Here is an 18,728-nt window from a genome sequence, read left to right on the forward strand (position 1 = left end):
AGTGGCCTAAAGACCTGGAAATGGCGTTGCGTGAAAGCCAAGACCACTGGTCCAAAGAAGACATTGTGAAGTTACTGGAACGCATGGAGAATAACCTCCCCTCCAACGAGAGACACACGTTCAAAACGACCCAGTCACAGATGGACTGGGGAAAGGTAGCTTTTAAAGACTTTTCAGGAGAAATGTGCAAATTCAAATGGTTAGAGATTTCTTATACATTGAGAAAATTTCGTACTTTGAAAGAATTAGTCCTGGAAGCTAAGGAACATGCTAAAAAACTCTCCAAAAGCAAAAAACACAGGAAACATCCTGACTTCCCCAAGAAGCCCCTGACTGCTTACCTCCGCTTCTTCAAGGAGAGGCGGCCCCAGTGCTCCCAAATGCATCCCACGCTGAGCAACCAGCAGCTGACCAAGCTCCTGTCTGAGGAATACAGGGAGCTCCCAGAGCAGGTGAAGCTGAAATATATCCAAGATTTCCAAAAGGAGAAACAGGAGTTTGAGGAGAAAGTGGCTCGATTCAGGGAAGCCCACCCTGCTCTAGTCCAGAACTCCAAGAAATCTAATGTTCCCAAGAGAAGCCCAACCAAAGCCCCAAAGAAGATGCAGGGAAGTGAGAAAGAAGTGAAGTCTTCCCCACAAACCTCTTTTTCCCAGAAGATGAAATTCCACGGAGAGCCCAAGAAGCCCCCCATGCACGAATACCAGAAATTCCACGAGGATTTGTGGTCCAGCAGGGAGCTGCAGGACCTGCCCCTGAGGGAGCGCATGGTGGAGATTGGCAGACGCTGGCAGCGCATCCCGCAGAGCCAGAAGGAGCACTGTAAGAAGCAGGCTGAGGAGCTGCAGAAACAGTACAAGGTGGACCTGGATCGCTGGCTCCAGAGTCTGTCTCCTGAAGAATATGCTGCATACAGAGAAGCAACCTATACTAAGCGTAAGAATCTGGGCATGAGGGGAGGCTCGAACCCCAAGATCAGACGGACAGATCTGCCGTCCCCATCTGCAAGGAGTCCTCAAGAAGGACTTGGAGAGGAGCAGGAGCTCCAGGCTTCAGAGACAGAATCATCAGAGTCTGTTGGGGTAACTTCTCTTTCCTCACTGGGATCAGAAGACAATAAGGAAGATGGGGAAGAGGAGGAAGGCAGGAACTCCTCGGACTCCAGCAGTGAGGAGGAAGATGGAGAGTGTGAGTCTGAGGGCAGTGACTCCAGCTCATATTCCTCAGAGGACTCCTCTGACTCAGACTCCAACTGAGTTTTGTTCACACTCTACAGGGTAGGACAGAGAGCTGCCCAGCATAAGTCCGGTTGTTTACAGCAAACTGAAAGTCTGTTCTCCCTGTCCTGGCTTCATTTCCTTCCTTCTTTCCTTCCCTCCTCCATACAAAGTAGAATTGGTTGGCAAAAAGGGATCTTGCGCAGGATTTCCTGGCTCTCCTCTAAACCCCACGTCCACCCCCAGAAAGACTCCACGCGGTTAAGCCTCTTGGAATAAATAAGGAGGGTCTTGGGCTGTGAGGGACACACTGGATCAGACTGAGTTTCCTGGCGTGAGAGGCTTTGCTCTCCTCATGTTCTGCCTGCCAGAGGTGGTAGGGGACACCCAGGAGCCCGTGACCTCTGCCTTCCCTGTGGAACTGTCCCTCAGGACTCATGCACTGGAGCTGGGGAGGGGAAGTTTTGATCGATCGCTGGTAGAAGAGTTGCCTTTAAAAATGTTGTCAAACTCCTGATATCTCTCCCTGGTCTCAGCAGTAAGGAGTTGGCCGTTTCCCATCTTAGGAGTGGGCGGGGCCATGTGCGCAGCAGCATTTCTAAATGTACATTTATTTTTCTGTTGTCAATGAAATTTTTCTAACTGATTTCAAAATTCAGAAATTAAAATTTTTAAAACTCACCTTTTTGGTTTGAATTAGCTGCTCGTTCGAATCAGTCCCCTTTGACTCTAGGTATTAATTTTCCCTGTGATGTCTGAATTTATTTGTTGTTTTGGTCCCTCCCGCTTCTTAATGCTCCAGGTCCAAGAGAATCACATTTTTACCATACCTCCAATTTCTACGTATCACAGTACATGTGTGTATAAATAGAACTATCTTATGCCGCTGATCACTGATCTGTCTGTGAATTCATGTACTGGGTCCACACTGCTTCAATTATTCTTGTTTACTTACATTTTTGAAAGTCTGTTTAAAGCCAGTACCACTTCATATTTTTCTTTTCTAAATGTTCCTGGCTATTTTCATTTTTTGTCCTCATGGACATTAGCATCACAGATAACTGTAATTGTATCCTCTATATATGAAAACAGTTGAATTTTGAGAGTTTATCTTATTCCTTGATGTCTTAGTGAAAGACTTCATTATTCATAAATGGTTTTATAAGCCTACAATTACATTATCAGAAAATAAAGACAATACTTACAATTTTCATACCTCTGCTTTTGAATTGTGCTTTAAATCATGTACTTACAAATTTATTCAGCATCTACTGTTTTCTAAGCCTTGTCTTGGTGGCATGGGATACAGAGATGAAAGTTACAATTCCTGACTTTGTGACAATCACAGTCAGGCAGAGAAGAAAGTAAGTGTAATCAGTAAGAGGCAGAAAAGCACAAATACTAGATAAATAGAGGCTAAAATTCTGAATTTTCATTTACAAAAAGATATCATTGGTTAAAATAAAAATCGCTTCAAATAAAAATCGCTTCACTTATGCATTTCCTCATCTACACATTCATGAACTGGGAACAAAATTACAATCGTACAGGATGTAAGTGAAGATTAGGTTTAGTGCTTAAATAAAATGCCTGGCTCACAGTTGGCTCAAAAGAAAATGGTAAGTTGATTTCTTCCTTCCTGCCAAATCTACTAATGTCAATTGATGAAAGAACTGACGAGCAAGAGTGGGCAGCACTGCCAACTGATCGCCACACAGCTTTTCCCTCTTTAACTCTAGAAATGGAATTGAACCCAGGAAACTAGCCACTCAGCCCCAGAGGCATTTCTGGCTTTTTGGCTGAGACCCAGATGCTCCATTTAATCAGATCTGGCTTTTCTGAACTTTTCACGTTGAGAAGGACCAGCGCTGGGCAAACACCACAAGAAATGCAGATGCCTCCATTTCCACCTCAGAAGGTTCCCATCCTCCCCTCTCCTTGCCTGCAGCTGCTCTTTCAGTCAAGCACAGAGGTTCCAGAGCTCTTCTGGGCAGCAATGTCACCAAGTCACTCTGCCCACTCAGTCCAGGAGCCAAGCCCAGCTGGGTCCCCTGGGACTGCAGGCGCTGAGGGAGAGGGCTGCAGACACTGAGTATAAAAATGGGAAGGAGAGAAGCTCTAGGACCACCCTGCTGCTCCCTCCTGCCCGCTCTCCACCAGTGACCACTGGGCTGTGCGGGGCTTCCCTCTGTGCGTTTCCCGCAGATGCACAGAGTAGAAGAGCCCACTGGGTCCTACGCAGGAGCCGGAGCAGGCTCTGGAGAAAAGCACGAGGAGCTGTCAAAGTTTGAGCACTGGCAGTGCCAGGGGTGCAGCCAGGGAGCCCAAGGATCCATGCAACAAAGATCTGCAGGGTCCCCGCCCATGGTCCCCTCAGGCTGCCTGCTCTTGAGTCCAGGGCTGAGCCTCCAGGGGCCTGGCACATGCCGTGGGCTGATCAGGCTTCTGTGTGGACACTGGGACCATCTTCCTTTTGTGTCCAGTCTCTTAGGGAGCTGCCAGGATGCTTTGGCACTGCCAGCCCCTTCTGCACACCAGGACGTTGTGCAAGCTCCTGGAGAATCGCTCTTTTTAGGTCCTAAATTCCCTCCTGGTCCCTGGGCAGTGGCTACTCGTGGGGACTTTCCAGGGCTAATGGAGCCTAAGGCCTTTCCTCAGACCCTCTTGAAACCTTGGGAGATGGGAGCTTTCTCTTCTACCACAAGCTCCCTGTTGTGTTGGAAGAGTTTGGTTCTCTGTCCCCTGGCCCGCCCATGTGTCACTTCTGCCTAGGCAGCCACAGTGAAATGAGGATTTCTTGACTTTTCTCCAAGTGTTACCAGCTACAAACATCAGTTCTTTACTCACCACACAAGAGGGGCTAACTTAAACGCCAAGCTTCTGGCAATGAAAGTGCTTTTGTTTCGGGTAACATCATCCTGGAGAAGAGAGTGAGCCCTCAAATTCCTCTCATCTGGCCTCCAGGAAGGATGGGAGACCAGGGGTTTTAAGAGTTTGTGAGGAATGTGGCTGCTTGTAGGGAGAAGGGGGAGTCTGTGACCTTGCTGGTCAGTGCTTTCCCACCAGCCTGCATTTGGCCATATGAGGAAATCTGCAGGTGGGTGTCCTTGGTTGTTTGTCTCCCTAGAGGACAGTGGATTCTGGTGCCAGGAAGCCAGGGAGTAAGCAGGGAAAGGAGATGAGTGCTTTGGTTTTAGTCCCATATATGCTGGCTTTAATTAATGTAGGGGACCAATATCAGGGCTCGGATCATGAGGAGACCAGAAGGTCACCATTACCCATCTAGTGCTTGAGCTGGGTTTGTAGGAGCCAGGCTCGCTCTGGTAGCGGGATGCTGGATCCAGGGGCAGTACCTGACCTCTCTCTTGAACTTGGCCTCCATCTACCCTGGACCTGCATGGCATGTACCCCTGAGCCAGATTTCAGAGGTGCTTGTTAGGTTGCATGGTACCTGCTGGATCCAGGGACCAACTCTACCCATATACTCGATAGTTTTCTGTAAACTTACACATTCAGTTAAATATTTTTCCAAAGAAAAAATCATAAACTAAATGGATTCAATATGATTTACATTTTTAAAAGGTAACAAAAACAATGAAACAGTAAAATCCATGTATCTAAATAAAAAATAAAATTAAAAAGAGACAACAAAATACAAATACATTTAATAGATTTTTTAACACTGCACACTGCACTAGAAATTCCTGAAAAAGATTGGAAGTGTTTTGACTCAGGTCACATAATCTTTCAAAGAAACAATAATTTCTATTATTTCTTTTTCTTAAAAAAAAAAAACAAAAAACAAGTGGTTGGCCCCAGGGCCGAGTGGTTAAGCTCCCATGCTCCGCTTCAGTGGCCCAGGGTTTTGCTGGTTCGGATCCTGGGCACGGCACTAGCACATCTCATCAGGCCATGCCGAGGCAACGTCCCACATAGCAGAACTAGAAGGACCTACAACTAGAATATACAACTATATACTGGGGGGTTTGGGGGAGAAGAAGAAGAAGAAAAAAAAAGAAGATGGTAACAGATATTAGCTCAGGTGCCAATCTTTAAAAAAAAGAAAAAATGGGTGCAGAACTAAACTCTTGTTAAGGAACCAAGGCCAATTTTCTCACTGGTAAATTCTAATCCATCTTTTGGGGGGTCAGGACTTTATGCCAAAGAAAAACAACCTCAAGTATTATCAGTCTCATTAGATTTCTAGAAAAAATAGTTAACTTTATTCTACATACGTAAATAATAATAGAATGATACAGATGAACATCATTTTTAAACTGGAAGATAATTTGCATAATATCTGCAAATGCTACTGACAGTAATTAAATTTTCTCCGGCCACAGATAGTGCCAGCCCCCTAACATCTTTCAGTAACCTCCAGATGCTCCGTCAGTCCTCAGGTTAGGGCTGTGTGACCCTAAGACACAGATGAGTAGCAGATGACAGCGCTGAAAAGTGGGGACCACAAGCTAGGTCACAAGAATTTGCTATGACTCCTTTGTAGCCAAAAGCCGAGGCCCCCCTGGTTGCTTACCTACTGGCTCCTGCTTCCGCAGCAACCAGGAAAGGAGTTTGGAGTCTCAGCCAGAGGAACTGTGTGCGTGTGTGTATATATGTGTGTGTGTGTATCCACTCTAGTGCACAGCGAGCACTCTGGTTACTTTTCTCAACATGCTTCCAGTCTTCCCCGCCCCACCCCCAGTTCCTATACACTTCCTAATTGCTGGGTGCAATGTGCCACACTCCTACTGAGCCCGTAATCCTGTAATCCTGTTCTCCAGGCCCCTATTTATTAACCCCATGTATTAAGGACGTTGTTCTCAATTTTTTCCCAGAACATTAAAGAAGCAGATCGCCGCAGGCGGTGCAGTCCTGGTTCCCTGTGCCAGGGGCTGCAGGGAACTTGTGACCATGAATTCGCCTGGATCTGAGTTGTGTCCACCCACTGCACTGCTTCTCATGCAATGGATGGTTAGGACGCAAGCTCAGGGGACTCACTGACCACTCCAGCCAGAGCAGGACCATCGCACGTAACAGCACAGTCCCAAGACACCTGTCCCAGGAGCAGATTCACAAATCCTTTAACCCAGAAATATCATATCATCTCCAGGGAATCTTTCATCCAGCATTTCTCACACACGAGGTCTACACGAAAGGGTATTCATTGTGGAATTATTTTCAACAGCTAAATAAATAAGATATAAATTGAATTTTCTATAATATGGAGAATAATTTAATAAAAAATACTATATACTAGTCAATACATTATATAAATAGAGATACTTGTAAACACTTATTTACTTCATGAGTAAAACACCTTGTGTGTGTTTTTAAACTCATTTACTAACATTTTAAAACCAATGCATCTACATGGCAACAACACCCACCACAAAATAATTCATACATTGAAGAACATAAAATTAAAAATGAAAATGTGCTGATATCAGTGAAGCTCACAGAGGGTGATTAAAGAAACCAAAATGTCAATTTATTAGCATTATTAGCATTACAATATTATTAGCATTACAACAATAAATATTTAGGAAAATGATACACTTACTGATTTACAGATTGTATTTTCAGGACATTCTCACAGTGGGTGATTCTAGGTAGTAAACCTAGAATGAAACATTTTTATACTTAATGGCGTACAGCCTTGTAATGGTTTTTGATGTGTCAGCCTCTCAAGGTTAAACTCCAGGGATGTGAGCAAGAACAGAGTCATTGTAGCATACTCACATCTCTTCTAGTTATTCAAGCAAATACTGCACTGGGTCCTGCTATGACAGGATTTTTCAGATCTAATTAAAGTCCTAAGACTGACTCTAAACTAGGGAGATTATCAGGTGGGTCTGATTTAATCAACAGGAGGTCTTTAAAGGAAGGTTTAGATGTTCCCTGAATAAAATTCCAAACAGCAAGTGGGTCTACATTGCTCCGGTTGCTCCTGACTGCCTGTGGACAACATCTCTGTCCTGTACCAGTTAGATTCCAGCCTGCTTGTGTGTTCCCTCCCTCGATGATCTCCCTACTGTTCTCAGACTTGCTTTGCCAGTCTGCAGAATCGTCATATAAGTCAACTCCTTGTACACATATATTTTCTCTCTCTCTTTCCTATTGATTCTGTTTCTCCAGACTAACCCTGACTGATACAAGCCTGGCAGATTTATCTTCACCATATGATAGCTTTGACCACAAATTTTATGATCTTTTTGGATAATAATTCCTCTCCCAGGAAGTATTTGGATAGACTGTCTCAAAATTTCCTTCCTCTTTTTGTATTTTCTTATAAAAACACAAATCTTTGGTATACAAAGAAAAATAGGTGTAATATATGAAATTAAAAAGAAAGGAACTTGCATGCAGAATGCAGTCAAGAACTCCTATTTAGGGGCTGGCACCGTGGCCGAGTGGTTAAGTTTGCGCGCTCCACTGCAGGCGGCCCAGTGTTTCGTTGGTTCGAATCCTGGGCGCGGACATGGCACTGCTCATCAAACCACGCTGAGGCAGCGTCTCACATGCCACAACTAGAAGGACCCACAACGAAGAATATACAACTATGTACCGGGTGGGACTTTGGGGAGAAAAAGGAAAAAAATAAAATCTTTAAAGGAACCCCTATTTATAAATAGAAAGAAATAGATCATCCAATAGAAAATTGACAATAATATGAAGAGCTAATTCTTGGAAGAGAAGATATTAACAGGAAAATATGTTCAATCTAGACAGTCATGAGGAGAAAGCAAATAAAAGAATAACAGGAATTCATTTTTCACCCATTAAATTGGCAAAACTTTTGTAAATATAATGACAGCCCCCGGGTCTTGGTTAATCAGTGGTTCCTCCTAGAGGAGTGGAAAGGGGAAAGAATTGACATTTTAGGGGTTGCTCCTATGGGTCCACTCTAGGAGCATCCTGGAGATGTCAGCGTCAGAGGAGCAAGCGGATCACTTTATATTTGTTTCTTTATGTCTTACGTTCCTCAGTAGCTGTAAACTTCAGACCACAGGGAATTTTGTTTTTCATCTTGAGCCTGGAGGAAGGTGGAGAGGAGAACCAGCACTTCATATAGCAGATATGACATTATCCATTTAACTTAAGTTAATATTGTTATTAATGAAAACAGGAATTGGTTGTCACTGTAACCTTGCTGAGTATAAAGGATAAAAACTTTAATAAAATTAAAAAAATATGGGCCAGCTCCGTGGCCGAGTGGTTAAGTTCGCACGCTCTGCTGCGGCGGCCCAGGGTTCAGATCCTGGGCGCGGACATGGCACCGCTCGTCACGCAATGTTGAGGTGGCATCCCACATCCCACAACTAGAAGGACCTGCAACTAAGATATACAACTATGTACAGGGGGATTTGGGGAGGTAAAGCAGAAAAAAAAAAAGAAGATTGGCAATGGTTGTTAGCTCAGGTGCCAATCTTTAAAAAAAAATTAAAAAAATACTGGGTTCAAAATAATTCATATTTAAAATAAAGTTTGAAATACTTCATACTTAAAGAGTTGGAAAAAAGTATTTATTTTCTTTTTATTTATTTATTCTTAAAGATTTTTTTTTATTTTTCCCTTTTCTCCCAAAGCTCCTCGGTACTTAGTTGTGTATTTTTTAGTTGTGGGTCCTTCTAGTTGTGGCATGTGAGATGCCGCCTCAGCACGGCTTGACGAGCGGTGCCATGTCCGTGCCCAGGATTCGAGTCGGTGAAACCCTGGGCCGCCAAAGTGGAGCAGGCAAGCTTAACCACTTGGCCATGGGGCCGGCCTCAAGAATTTATTTTCAGTAAAAGAATAACTAAAGAATATGGTGTTTGGAAGAATGCTGAAGATGGGTGAAAATAATGAGATATGGGGTGAGGGACCTGAGATATCTATGCAACAGCTAAATGGATTTAGCCAATAGCCATTTAAAAAATACCAATGTGAAGATAGTTTTTAGTTAGAGCTTTACATTAGGGGATTGCAAATATCTGAGTGATAGTCGAGGCCTGAAGATTAGTGGGATCATCTAGGGAAAAGTGATGAGCAAAACCAGAGAGGCACAACATACAAGGGATGGCAGAAATAAACCAGAGTAAGACTGAGGACGATAACAGTTGATGTAGAAGGAGAATCAGAGAGATATACCACAAAAGATAAAGGGGATGGTAGGGTGTTCACATGGCTTTTGAATCTGACAGGCCTCCATTACTAAGCAGCTATGATCTTGAAAAGTTATTTAAGCCCTGCAAGTCTCAATTTGCACTCCTGTAAAATTAGTATAATGATAATGCTAGTTCACACAGCTGTTAGGACTAAATAACTTATCAGAGTGAATAAAGCATTATCTTGTATATAAGAATCGCTTAATAAATGTAAATTCTAGTTAAAAATCAAACAAACAAAAGGGTAAACCAAGCCTTCATGTCCTTAAAAGCCCTTATGGAACAAGAAGATAAGGGATTGGGGATGTTATTTCTGGAGGGCAGAAGGAATGGGTCAAGTGAGTGCTTTGGCTCAGGAGATTTGAAATCATGCTATACCCGCTCTTCCCTCCCTTCAACAATTCCGCTATTCCATTCAGTTTCCTGCCTGTCCCATCCCTAACCCGACCTGGGCAGGTTGTCCAGGAAGTTAGAGTTCTCTCATGGAAGTATTTAAGAAATTTTCTCTTGGTTCCCAAATTTTATTTCACCTACTATGCTCCCATTTTATCACAAACTCTTTAGAGCTAGAGCATTGCATATTAATAGGATATATTGGGTTTTAAAAACTTATTGCCTTGGAAGAGTTTAGGAAATGTTAGAACACTTTTTAAAAACTTGGCTTACAGTTGGAGTAAAGCAGTTACTCTTCCCTAAGACAAAGTCCATTTAAAGAGAGTAGATCTTTTTGAACATTCGTGATCTTGCCCTGCTAAGCCTCGTCAAGATTTGAAAGGCCTGGAGCTGGTGGCGGGCGACATTAACATTTACAGAAAGTTGATACTTCCTACTTAATAGATGGAGAAGAATGTGGAATTCTTAGGGTCAATCTAAGAATTAGAGCAGGAAGAGATGAAATGGGAAGACTAGGCAGAGAGATGGCAAGAGGCTATATTGATATCTGGGATGAGAAAGCCAGGAAAAATGACTGAGTTGAGCAAAGGTAAGAACTTTTAGGACAGGGATAATGAATAGGGAGTGGAAAAAGAACTTTGCATTGATCAAACATCGTTCCCCCAGTCAATGCTCTCAGCCCTTCAGTAGAAGCAGATCCCTACAAAAATACCCATCCCCTTCATGCCTCAGTTCCCTCTTACTTTTGCCTTTTTCCTCCTCTTCACAAAGGAAGCCCTTGAAAGACAAGTCACCCCACCTTCCATTGCTCAGCTGCTGCAGTCAGGCTTCTGCCTGGATCTTGCTTACCACCATCGACTGGGCAAAGATGGGCTTCGCTTCTAGAAAGGAATCCTGCCAGTTCTCAAACCTCGTGAACTTTCCAGACATTTGACACTCTACTGCTCTTTTTGTGAAAATGACCTCTCTCTTAGTTTCTGTGGTAAACACAGGCTGGTTCTCCCTGCTGTACAGGAAATTGTATATTCAGTAGATTTTGCTGCGTCTTCAGTAGAGCCTTATATAATTTCCTAGTTGCTCTGCACACCTTTCCATGGCACACCGAGCTACTCTCATTAGTAAAATCAATACGCATGCATAGTTGGCAAATGCTTGATATTTGAAAGATCTATCATAGAGTCTATATAACAAGAATTAACAGAAAATCATGAAGATTACGATAAGAAAGACATTTTAGAAAATTTCCAACAAGTTCAGGCCCACATTACTTTAAGTTTTGCCATCTCAGCTCAATTTGCATTTTATGAGCCTCTTTTAAACATTCTCCTCTTTAGTCAACAGTAGATATTACCAGAAAATCGCACCACAGAGAAAGTTATATTCAATAAACCAAAATAAAAGGAAATTTTTTCACTTCACTAAATATTCTGTTTTCATTCCTCTTCTTTTATTACACGCATCCTGATTTTAAGAAGCAACTTTACTATTAGGACTCTTAGATTCTTATTTCTTGCTCTATTTTCTTTTCTAAGTTGCAGATCCATAAAGCCATCTGGACACTAGTCAGGGTTTTCACATAAACTCAAAACACATTAAGTACCCCATGTCCAAAAGAATCCACTAGGCTTCCTCCTTGCAGTGTTCTCACCTTGACTTCTTGCTCTCAGGCATTGGCACTGCTGCCCACCTCATTCTCTGTACTGGAAAACTGAGATTTAGTCTAGACACTGTCTCTTCTTCAATTCCCACATCATACCAGTCCCTGCATCTCTCAGGTGCATCTTGTCCCTCACATTCCTAATTTCTGCTTCCTTAATTCAAGCCCCTATTATCTCTCAAGAATTCTTCCTAATTTTTATACTTATCATTGCCGTTAGATTTAGCCTCACAAAGTGAGTCTAAAAAGCACTCTGTGAATGAAACATCTAAAACATAAATACCACCATAATAGACATTTCTTTGTTTATTGAGATTTAAGCATTCATCTGATAACATCTAATGAGTTTATCCTAAGTGTAACTACTCCTCCTACTGCTGATGATCCAATAGGACCATCATCAAGCCTACATTTCAGTGGAAGATACAGCAATCAAATAAATAAAAATATATGATATGATGTCATACATGAAAAATCAAATGGGAGAAATAAGATGAGGAATAGAAAGGGATCGAATCAGCTATATCATATGTATTTGTACTTATACTTTGCATACTCTAGTTAATGGAAATGTAGCAGTAAACAGGACAGACAAAATCTCTCTGCTAATGCAGCTTAAAATCTAATTCAAGGAAGAAATAGAGTCGACAAGTAAATAAGTAAAACAGATGATGTCTTAGAGTATGATAGTACTTTGTAGAATAATAAAGCAGAGAAGTAAGGAGTATGCAGGAGGGGGCAAGAATAGAGGATGTCATAAATCTCAGAAGTAGGATTAAATAGTAGATTCCAAATCAGCCTATTTAATTCCAAAGTCCATCTTTTAAGCACCAGCTGGGCTGCTTTCTTAACATGTGGGTTGGAAGAGAGGAGCCAAAAATTAATTTTTCTTCCTGACTCTCAATGCACACTTCATGGAGAATTTATTAAGAGGGTGGAACTGGTTGGATAAAAGAATTTTGAGCGTAGTGGGAAATAAATGAAAGAAAGTTTTATGTGTTCTGAGAACTAGCAAGGCTAAGCCTGAAGTATAACAGATTGAAGTGCCATGAAACAAAGAAGAATCAGTGAGATTCAATAAAAGATGGATAAATGCATTTATATTCTAACTAACCCAATGTCATTGTAGGATTATGTGAATGTAAGGGGAGGAGAAATCATCATTGAGTATTGATAGAAGATGCCTCCATTTCTCCATGAAGAACAGCATTATTTACAGACACTGGAAAGATTCAGTAGATTTTCTAAGTATACGAACCAATTACTCTGCCATCCTCTCTTTGACTTGTCAGCTTCTTGAAGACTCAGCTCAAGCATCCCTGGTAAAAGACGATCTGCCCTTCTTCTGGCCTTTCATGATATCTGCACATTATAATGCCGGGATGACTCTGTGCATATCTGCCATTTACCTTTTCTCTAATTTTCTGCTATGTGACAAAGAGTAAGTGCTAATGCCATCCAGTCTGTGTCTGGAATGGTTCTGGGAGTTTTTCCTCTCTGTTTCTTCTCCTCTAACTACAGTTAAAGAAAATTATCTAGGGAAGGGAGTGAAAGATGTGCTTAGACTTTAAGTAATTTCCCTGTTTTCCCTTGGGTCGTGTTATTCGGGAACACACAATTAAAATCTAGGCCATCTAAAACAAAAATAGGCAAGTGTGAATTATATGTATCCAGAAGCCTTGCATAAATGTGGTTTTCCTGTCATAGAAAAGGCTGAGATAATTTGCCTGAATTTCTCATATTATCAGTAAAGCATAAATAAGTGGATTTATTTCTGGAATGTAACAGAGTTTATTAGGTAACCCATTCACGCAGTTGCCTTATATTATTATATCTAAGGAAAAATCAGATTGATAGATGACAAAAAGGATTTGATAAACAAACTAATGTCCATCGTGGACTAAAAACCTATAATAGCATAAGTAAATAGACATTTATTTACTATGTTAAAATGATTGAAGCTTCATACAAATCAGCATTATTTTAGCAATTGGAAACCCTGCTTTAACGCTCTGAAGCATTAGCTTTAAAGTCACAACCAGGACAAGAACATACCATCACTATTAACATTGTTTCAGGCATATGGCACAACACATTTAGAAAGAGAAATTTAAGGTATAAAAAGTATAAGTATTGTGATTTCTCATGTTATAATTGTTTACCTAGAAACATGCTTATAAGCAGTAAAATAAATCACTAAGATTTCTAGTAACAAAATTAACACAAAAAAACAATGTTTTTTGTATACAAAAGAGACAACTACACAGTAGATGTGAATGTTCATGAAAACGGAAATGAAAAAAGCCAGGAACTTTCAGGAAAACAAAAGAATAATGAGAGGGCGCTAGTCTTAAATTTCCAAACGTATGAGTAAACTGCGAGAATGAAATCAGTCTGGCACTGTTGCATAAATTCATAGATCAGTGAAAGATAGATGTGGGAAATATGCGAATTTAGCAGCAGGAAGAAGTCGGGGCTTCTGTTGAAAATAAATTCAGACTCTGCCTGGAAAACTAGTGAAGGAACTCATTCAAATGAAACAGATGAGTTTTTAAAATTTTTATTTTTTTTAAATCAGAAAGAAATACCTTGTTGGCAGCTTGGAGCATAAATATACACATGGAGATACAGTTGCCACATGAGTCTACCCATTCCCACCTTGAGAATGGCCTAATCCTTGCCTCCGGGAGTAAAGAAGAGAGATAAGAGTTTGATAATTTTCTTAAAGGCACCTACCCTACTTCCCATCAAATATTCCCATTGCAGTTCTGGTGCAGGGATCCATAAGGAGCACTCCACAGAAAAGGAATAGATCACGCCAGCGGATGAGAACAAAATTTTTCACTTCAGAAGTATTCAGTCTAATGCATTGTGTCTCACACAACCCAATCATCATGATGTTTTTTCCAAGAACCTTAACTGCATGGAGTTCCATGAGGGTGTCGGGGGCTGTATTGGAGGTGTAGGGTCGGGGACAATACAGGCTCATATTTACAGTTATTCCCCCAGCTATCCTCCCATGTTTATGGACCTGATATAGTGAGTACTGCAAGTTCTCTTCCTTGCTATCTGTCTGACTCTATGTCGGGGGTGGGAGGAAGGTGAAGGAAGGAAAGAAGGAAGGAAGAAAAAGAGGCAGGGAGGAAAGTCCCTTCCCTTTGACATAGATGCCCTGAACTTTTGCTGGGAAGCTCTCTGTCCCACGCTGTAGGGTGTGAATAAAACTCAGTTGGAGTCTGAGTCAGAGGAGTCCTCTGAGGAATGTGAGCTGGAGTCACTGCCCTCAGACTCACACTCTCCATCTTCCTCCTCACTGCTGGAGTCTGAACTGTTCTTGCCTTCCTCCTCTTCCCCAACTTCCTTATTTTCTTCTATCCCCATGAGGCATGAGAACTGCCCCCAATAGTCTGATGATTCTATCTCAGGAGCCTGCAGCCCCTGCTCCTCTCCAAGTCCTTCTTGAGGACTCCTTGCAGATGGGGACTGCAGATCTGTCCGTCTGATCTTGGGGTTTGAGCCTCCCCTCATGCTCATGTTCTTACGCTTAGTATAGGTGGCTTCTCTGTATGCAGCATATTCTTCAGGAGACAGACTCTGGAGCCAGCGATCCAGGTCCACCTTGTACTGTTTCTGCAGCTCCTCAGCCTGCTTCTTACAGTGCTCCTTCTGGCTCTGCGGGATGCGCTGCCAGCGTCTGCCAATCTCCACCATGCGCTCCCTCAGGGGCAGGTCCTGCAGCTCCCTGCTGGACCACAAATCCTCGTAGAACTTCGGGTATCCATGCATGGGGGGCTTCTCGGGCTCTCCGTGGAATTTCATCTTCTGGGAAAAATAGTTTTCTTCACTTTGGAAGAAACTTCACTTTTTTCACATTTCCCTGAACCTTCTTTCGGGCTTTGCTTGGGCTTCTCTTGGGAACATCAGATTTCTTGGATTTCTGGACTAGATCAGAGTGCTTTTCCCTGAATCGAGACAGTTTCTCCTCAAACTCCTGTTTCTCCTTTTGGAAATCTTGAATATATTTCAGCTTCCTCCGCTCTGGGAGCTCCTTGCATTTCTCAGACAGGAGCTTGCCCAGCTCCTCGTTGCCCAGGTCAGGGTATCTTGGAGAGAATTGGGGCCACTTCTCCTGGAAGAAGTGGCAGTAAGCAGTCAGGGGCTTCTTGGGGAAGTCAGGATGTTTATTGCATTTTTTTGCTTCTGTGGAGATATTTGACACATTCAATAGCTACCAGGACTAATTCTTTCAAAGCATAAAATTTTCTCAAGCTGTAAGAAATCTCTAACCATTTGAGTTTGCACATTTCTCCAGAAAAGTCTTTGAAATCTATTTCCTCCCAGTCCATGTGTGACTGGGTTGCTTTGAACATGTGGCTATCAATGGATGGAAGATTGCTCTCCATGGGTTCCAGTAGCCTCACAATGTTTTCTTCGGACCAGTCGTCTTGGATTTTAGACAACACCATTTCTAGGTCTTTGGGGAGCCTATTAGGTCCCAGTTATTCAGACACCACGGCAAGAGTTCAAACTTCTTCTCTCTCAAGATTCAGCAGGAGAGTTATTTCTGGACATCCTGCAGTGTGTGTGATTCTATGTTTATGTAGAGAATGGGAAGGCAAATTACTTTCCTTCTGTGAAATAACTGAGATAATCACACTCCACCCGGAACAAGTCACTTCTATCTTTTAACTTACCCTTAAAAATAGAATGAAAATTGCCCCGACTTCTGAGTTGGATTTTGTGTTTGGTTTTCAAATGCTTCATTGGCACTATTCAAAATCCCCCCTCACCTTTCTAGCCTGCCTTCCACCCAGTCTTGCCAGGGCTTATCCTAAATGGAACTGAACAAGAAAAATAAGTCATTCACTCAAGAAGCTTAGGATAGAGAAACGATCCAGGGAAGTGTAGTAAAATGATTAAAATGAAAAGAGAAATAGCTAAAAGGAAAGGGCTCTCGCCCCACAGTGCACCGAGAGTGGCCTCCTTCTACATGAAGGTGCAATTAAGGATCTGGAAATAGAAATGTGACAAACCAAGCGGCTCCTCCCCCACCCTGTAAAAAGAAAACAAAATGTATCCAGCTCTTGAATTTTTATGAATAACTTGAACCTGAAAAAATTAGTGTTTTATACCATCTTCTGGACATATGCATGGGAATGAATGCTTTCTAATGAACATACTGCTTCTGCTTTCAAATGACCAGTGTATAATGAGCGTTCTAGAGCGTTTACAATCTTTATTGGGTTAACTGGTACTCATCTTCAAGCTTAAGCGAAAGTTTTACCTCCTTAAGAATTTCCTTCCAAGATTCCTGGCACTTACTAGAACCTAAAGAAAAGGCAGATCTGATTTCCTCTACTTCTTCTTCTCCATTTATGCAACCAGTTACCCATTCTGACTTCTTTAATCCACTGTCTCTTGCACATTATCTTCAGATCATGTCAGACATATGACCTCAAATTCTCATCATAACTCCTTCGATAGTCCCTTTAAGAAACTCTTCCCTCTTAATACTAAGCCCCAGAAAATCCAACTTGCTAAAAAATTAAATAAAATGATATCTTGCCTGAATGGAGGGTAAAAGAGGATGTAACATGAACCCTTCAGAAAAAACTAATATATACTCAGAAAAAGGGAAAGAGAACATTAGACCTAAGGGAAAAAGGGAAGGTGACCTGAGGATAAGCTTCTGAATATTGTGAAGAATAGTCTGGAAATGATTTGAAGTTCTCAGTAGAGTGAAAAAAGATATAGCCTTGAAGAATTAAGTTAAAAAATTCACCAGAAGAGGGGAGAAATTCAAAATTATTATAATAACTCCAGAATAAATAATAATGAGTGTGTCAGAAAAAAATATTAAAATATGAAATACAATTCTAGGGAGGAAGAATTGCTCTCTTTCCAGTAATTCTACAAAGTTTCACCACGTATATAGAGGAGTGGAAATGTGCTGTAGTTGTCATGTGTGCTTTCACGAGCCAGGCATTATTCCAAGTGCTTTACAATTATTATTTCATTTTCATCTTCCCAACTCTCTGAAGTGTGTTTACCATTATTATACCACCACATAGATAAGGGAACTAAGAGAGCTTATATAAGGTGCCAAAATTATAGAGATGGTAAAAAAAAATTAGAAAATTACAAGAAACTCTTGAAAGGAACATTTAGAGAATAAAAAAGATTTTCTATTTTTAAAAATAGAGTAGAAATGAAAACAGTAGAAGATTAGAAAAACATAAGTTGGAAAGTAGAATTACAATTTTAAAAGATGGAAAACAGATAGTGTCAATCAGAAAAGGTAGGAAGCAAAATCGAATGCAGATGGTCCAAGAGATTTTAATGAAAGGGATACTAACAAGATTATTAGCAAGCGGGAGGGAACCAACTCGGGGATGAGGTACCCAAAGCCCAGCAGCAACAGTGGCCAGCAGTTATCACCTCTAAACCTGAATGGGGTGAAACAAACTCTAGATGAAACTGGGGAATTAACAGATATGTTTCAAATCTTGAGAAGAGGTTTTCAGTGCACAGTGATTGGAGAGGAGTTTGTGATAGGTTTAGAGAAAATCATGGTATTGAAATTTATAAACTCTAGGGGAAATAAAAATGTTATAAGAAAAAGGAAATGTAATTACAGTACAACTCATGACTCACCTATGATTTTCATTTTATATAGTGACAATAATTGACAAAATAATGTACAAAAATTATAATGCAGCTATATTAGGAAGATGAGGGAAAGAAGTGAATATATGTATGTGGGAGGGATGAAGGAGTTAGCTAAATTTTCACTTCTCCTAAAGTCAATAGACGTTAATTTAGAAGTGTCAGAATAAGTATATTATTTAGAATCATATACAGAACAACAGAGACTGTCTTTTTGGGTAGATATCAAGATAAAGAAGACAGTGTATCTGTCATCAGAAGCTTACATATGGAAGCAAATAAAATATCGCTATCTTCACAAACCAAAATTACTTTCAATACTTTTTACGATTCTATATAACCTTCCCCCATCCATCTCTAATAAAAAATAATTTCTCTTCAGTGTCAACACTCTTGAATTTAAAAAATCTTAATGTAAAGGATATCCACTGTTTGAAATGGAAGAGCAATATATTCCACAATCGTATCATGTATACTATCATTCACATTTGAAAATACGTAACTCCCAAATTTAAATGACAATCAGTTTCATTTAACATATCCTGTTTTAAAATCAATGACCAGAGGTAATCAGCATCCTGACTTCTAGACGAGAGTTAGTTCAGAAATCCTCACTTATGATACTTCAGAGTGTCACGAGTGTCATCTTTC

At 41.1% G+C, this 18,728-nt stretch overlaps 1 protein-coding gene and 1 pseudogene across 1 annotated transcript; one reads left to right on the plus strand and one right to left on the minus strand.

Annotated features, from left to right (window-relative positions):
* Positions 1-14: 14 nt before the first annotated feature.
* On the plus strand, positions 15-1,256 carry LOC139084254 (upstream-binding factor 1-like protein 1). Its single transcript, XM_070626630.1, has one exon. It carries the CDS (start codon positions 21-23, stop codon positions 1,254-1,256), a length of 1,236 nt encoding a protein of 411 aa, XP_070482731.1. The 5' UTR covers positions 15-20.
* A 13,380-nt stretch (positions 1,257-14,636) lies between these two features.
* Positions 14,637-15,889, minus strand: LOC103547860 (upstream-binding factor 1-like protein 1; annotated as a pseudogene).
* Between the last annotated feature and the right edge of the window lie 2,839 nt (positions 15,890-18,728).

Source organism: Equus przewalskii, chromosome 6 (assembly GCF_037783145.1).
Source record: "Equus przewalskii isolate Varuska chromosome 6, EquPr2, whole genome shotgun sequence".
Lineage (NCBI taxonomy): Eukaryota > Metazoa > Chordata > Mammalia > Perissodactyla > Equidae > Equus > Equus przewalskii.

Bases quoted from the DNA above. Each gene is read 5' to 3' on its own strand.
- LOC139084254 (XM_070626630.1), top strand. From the start codon at position 21: ATGGCGTTGCGTGAAAGCCAAGACCACTGGTCCAAAGAAGACATTGTG.